This window comes from Eulemur rufifrons, chromosome 2 (genome assembly GCF_041146395.1).
Source record: "Eulemur rufifrons isolate Redbay chromosome 2, OSU_ERuf_1, whole genome shotgun sequence".
Classification (NCBI taxonomy): Eukaryota; Metazoa; Chordata; class Mammalia; order Primates; family Lemuridae; genus Eulemur; species Eulemur rufifrons.
Genome location: NC_090984.1, coordinates 59,341,845 through 59,343,370, shown reverse-complemented (window position 1 = coordinate 59,343,370; position 1,526 = coordinate 59,341,845). Strand labels below are relative to the sequence as shown.

At 42.5% G+C, this 1,526-nt stretch overlaps 1 protein-coding gene across 1 annotated transcript; it reads left to right on the top strand.

Moving 5' to 3' along the window:
• The first annotated feature begins 1,003 nt into the window (after nucleotides 1-1,003).
• On the top strand, nucleotides 1,004-1,219 carry LOC138377986 (phosphatidylinositol N-acetylglucosaminyltransferase subunit Y-like). The gene has a single exon (XM_069463196.1). It carries the CDS (start codon nucleotides 1,004-1,006, stop codon nucleotides 1,217-1,219), a length of 216 nt encoding a protein of 71 aa, XP_069319297.1.
• The last annotated feature ends 307 nt before the right edge of the window (nucleotides 1,220-1,526 follow it).

Sequence of the window (1,526 nt, the reverse complement as noted above, 5' to 3'; positions counted from 1 at the left end):
ATCTGCCCCCAAAAGTCAACTTGTCTATTTAACATCTTCTCTTCACTTAGCATCAAACAAAGGGTTTTTCAGAAAGTATGCCCAGCCAATCAGAGACCACATTAGCCTCCCTATACACATTACACAGTCAGACCTACGGATGGGGCAATGCAAACACTGCCATCTTACGGTCAAGGCTACAGTTGCTCAAAACCTATGCTTAAGCTTTTTGCTAGATTTTTCCTCACTGTTCGCAAGGTAAGCCCCTATATAAACCCAGTAAATTAGTAATTAAGATATATGTTTGTAAAACAGCAACTGAAAGAACTGTAAATAAAAATAAAGATATGAAAAAGAAACATAAAAAAAGTTTTTAAAAATAATGAAAAAAACAATAAGACAGGTTTGAAGACCTCAGCCTTAATTCTAGTTCTGTGTGATATTGGATAGGCAGGGTAAGCCTCAGCTTTCTCATCTGAAGATAGGTATGGTAATTAACTTACTATTTTTGTAAGATTTTAAAAAGAAGGGCAGAGAGGAGCGGGGGGCTAGGCCCTGGCTGGCTGGCAGAGGGCGCAGTGACGCGTGATAGCTATAATGATATCAGACCGTGCTGAGCTAGGCATGCGGCGGGCTCCGCGCTGCTGGGGACACATGCGCCGCGGTCTGCGGTCGCCGGTACGTCCCTGCACGCGTCCGGGTCGTGGTGCTCAGCCCACCCGAGCCAGAGAGCGGAGGAGACCGTGCGCCTTGACCTGGCGCTGCTGGAGTTCCTGGTGTGCCTGCTTCCAAGAAGCTGCTCAGATATGAAGCATCAACAAATGAATTGATTAATAAACAGTTGGAAATAGCCAATCATTGATGGGATTCCTAATATGATACCACAAGCAGCTAGAATGACACATCAAAATAAGAAGCAAGAAGAAGTCGAGCAACACTAGGTCATAATTTTAAAAAAAACAACCAAATTTTCTAAATACCATATACCTTTTAAAACAGGGTAGTGGATAAGTGGAGGAGAAGAATGTTTCTGTCTCTTCCTATGTTGACTGTTCTTATTCCACTGGTTTCTTTAGCAGGACTGCTCTACTCAGCCTCTGTGGAAGAAAATTTCTCACAGGGCTGCTCTAAGACAAGGAGCCTTTGCTTTTACACTCTGCTCTTGCCTATTACCATGCCAGTGTATGTGCTCTTCCACCTTTGGACTGGGATGGGTGTTAAACTTTTCAGGCATAATTAATGCAACCACAGCCAAGATGGTATATATGTTAATATGTCTTGAGCATCTATCTCTGAAGGTTCAATCAGATGGAAATACTGGTGACCCATTTATTATAGTTTGCAGGAAAGATGCCTTGCTTGTGTTTGTCAGGCTTAGGACTATGGGAGGCTTAAGCTGCAGAAGCTTCTTTTGTTGTAGTGTTGTTCTCTCCCCTTGTTTTTTTAAAGTTTTGACTTACAACTGCTGTATCAGAAGGAACATTTTGACACAGTGTCTTGTTATAAGTTAACACCCCACTCATCATCTGATGACTATTTCTTATCCC

Excerpts from the sequence above, each read along its gene's own strand:
- LOC138377986 (XM_069463196.1), top strand. The coding sequence starts at position 1,004 with ATGTTTCTGTCTCTTCCTATGTTGACTGTTCTTATTCCACTGGTTTCT.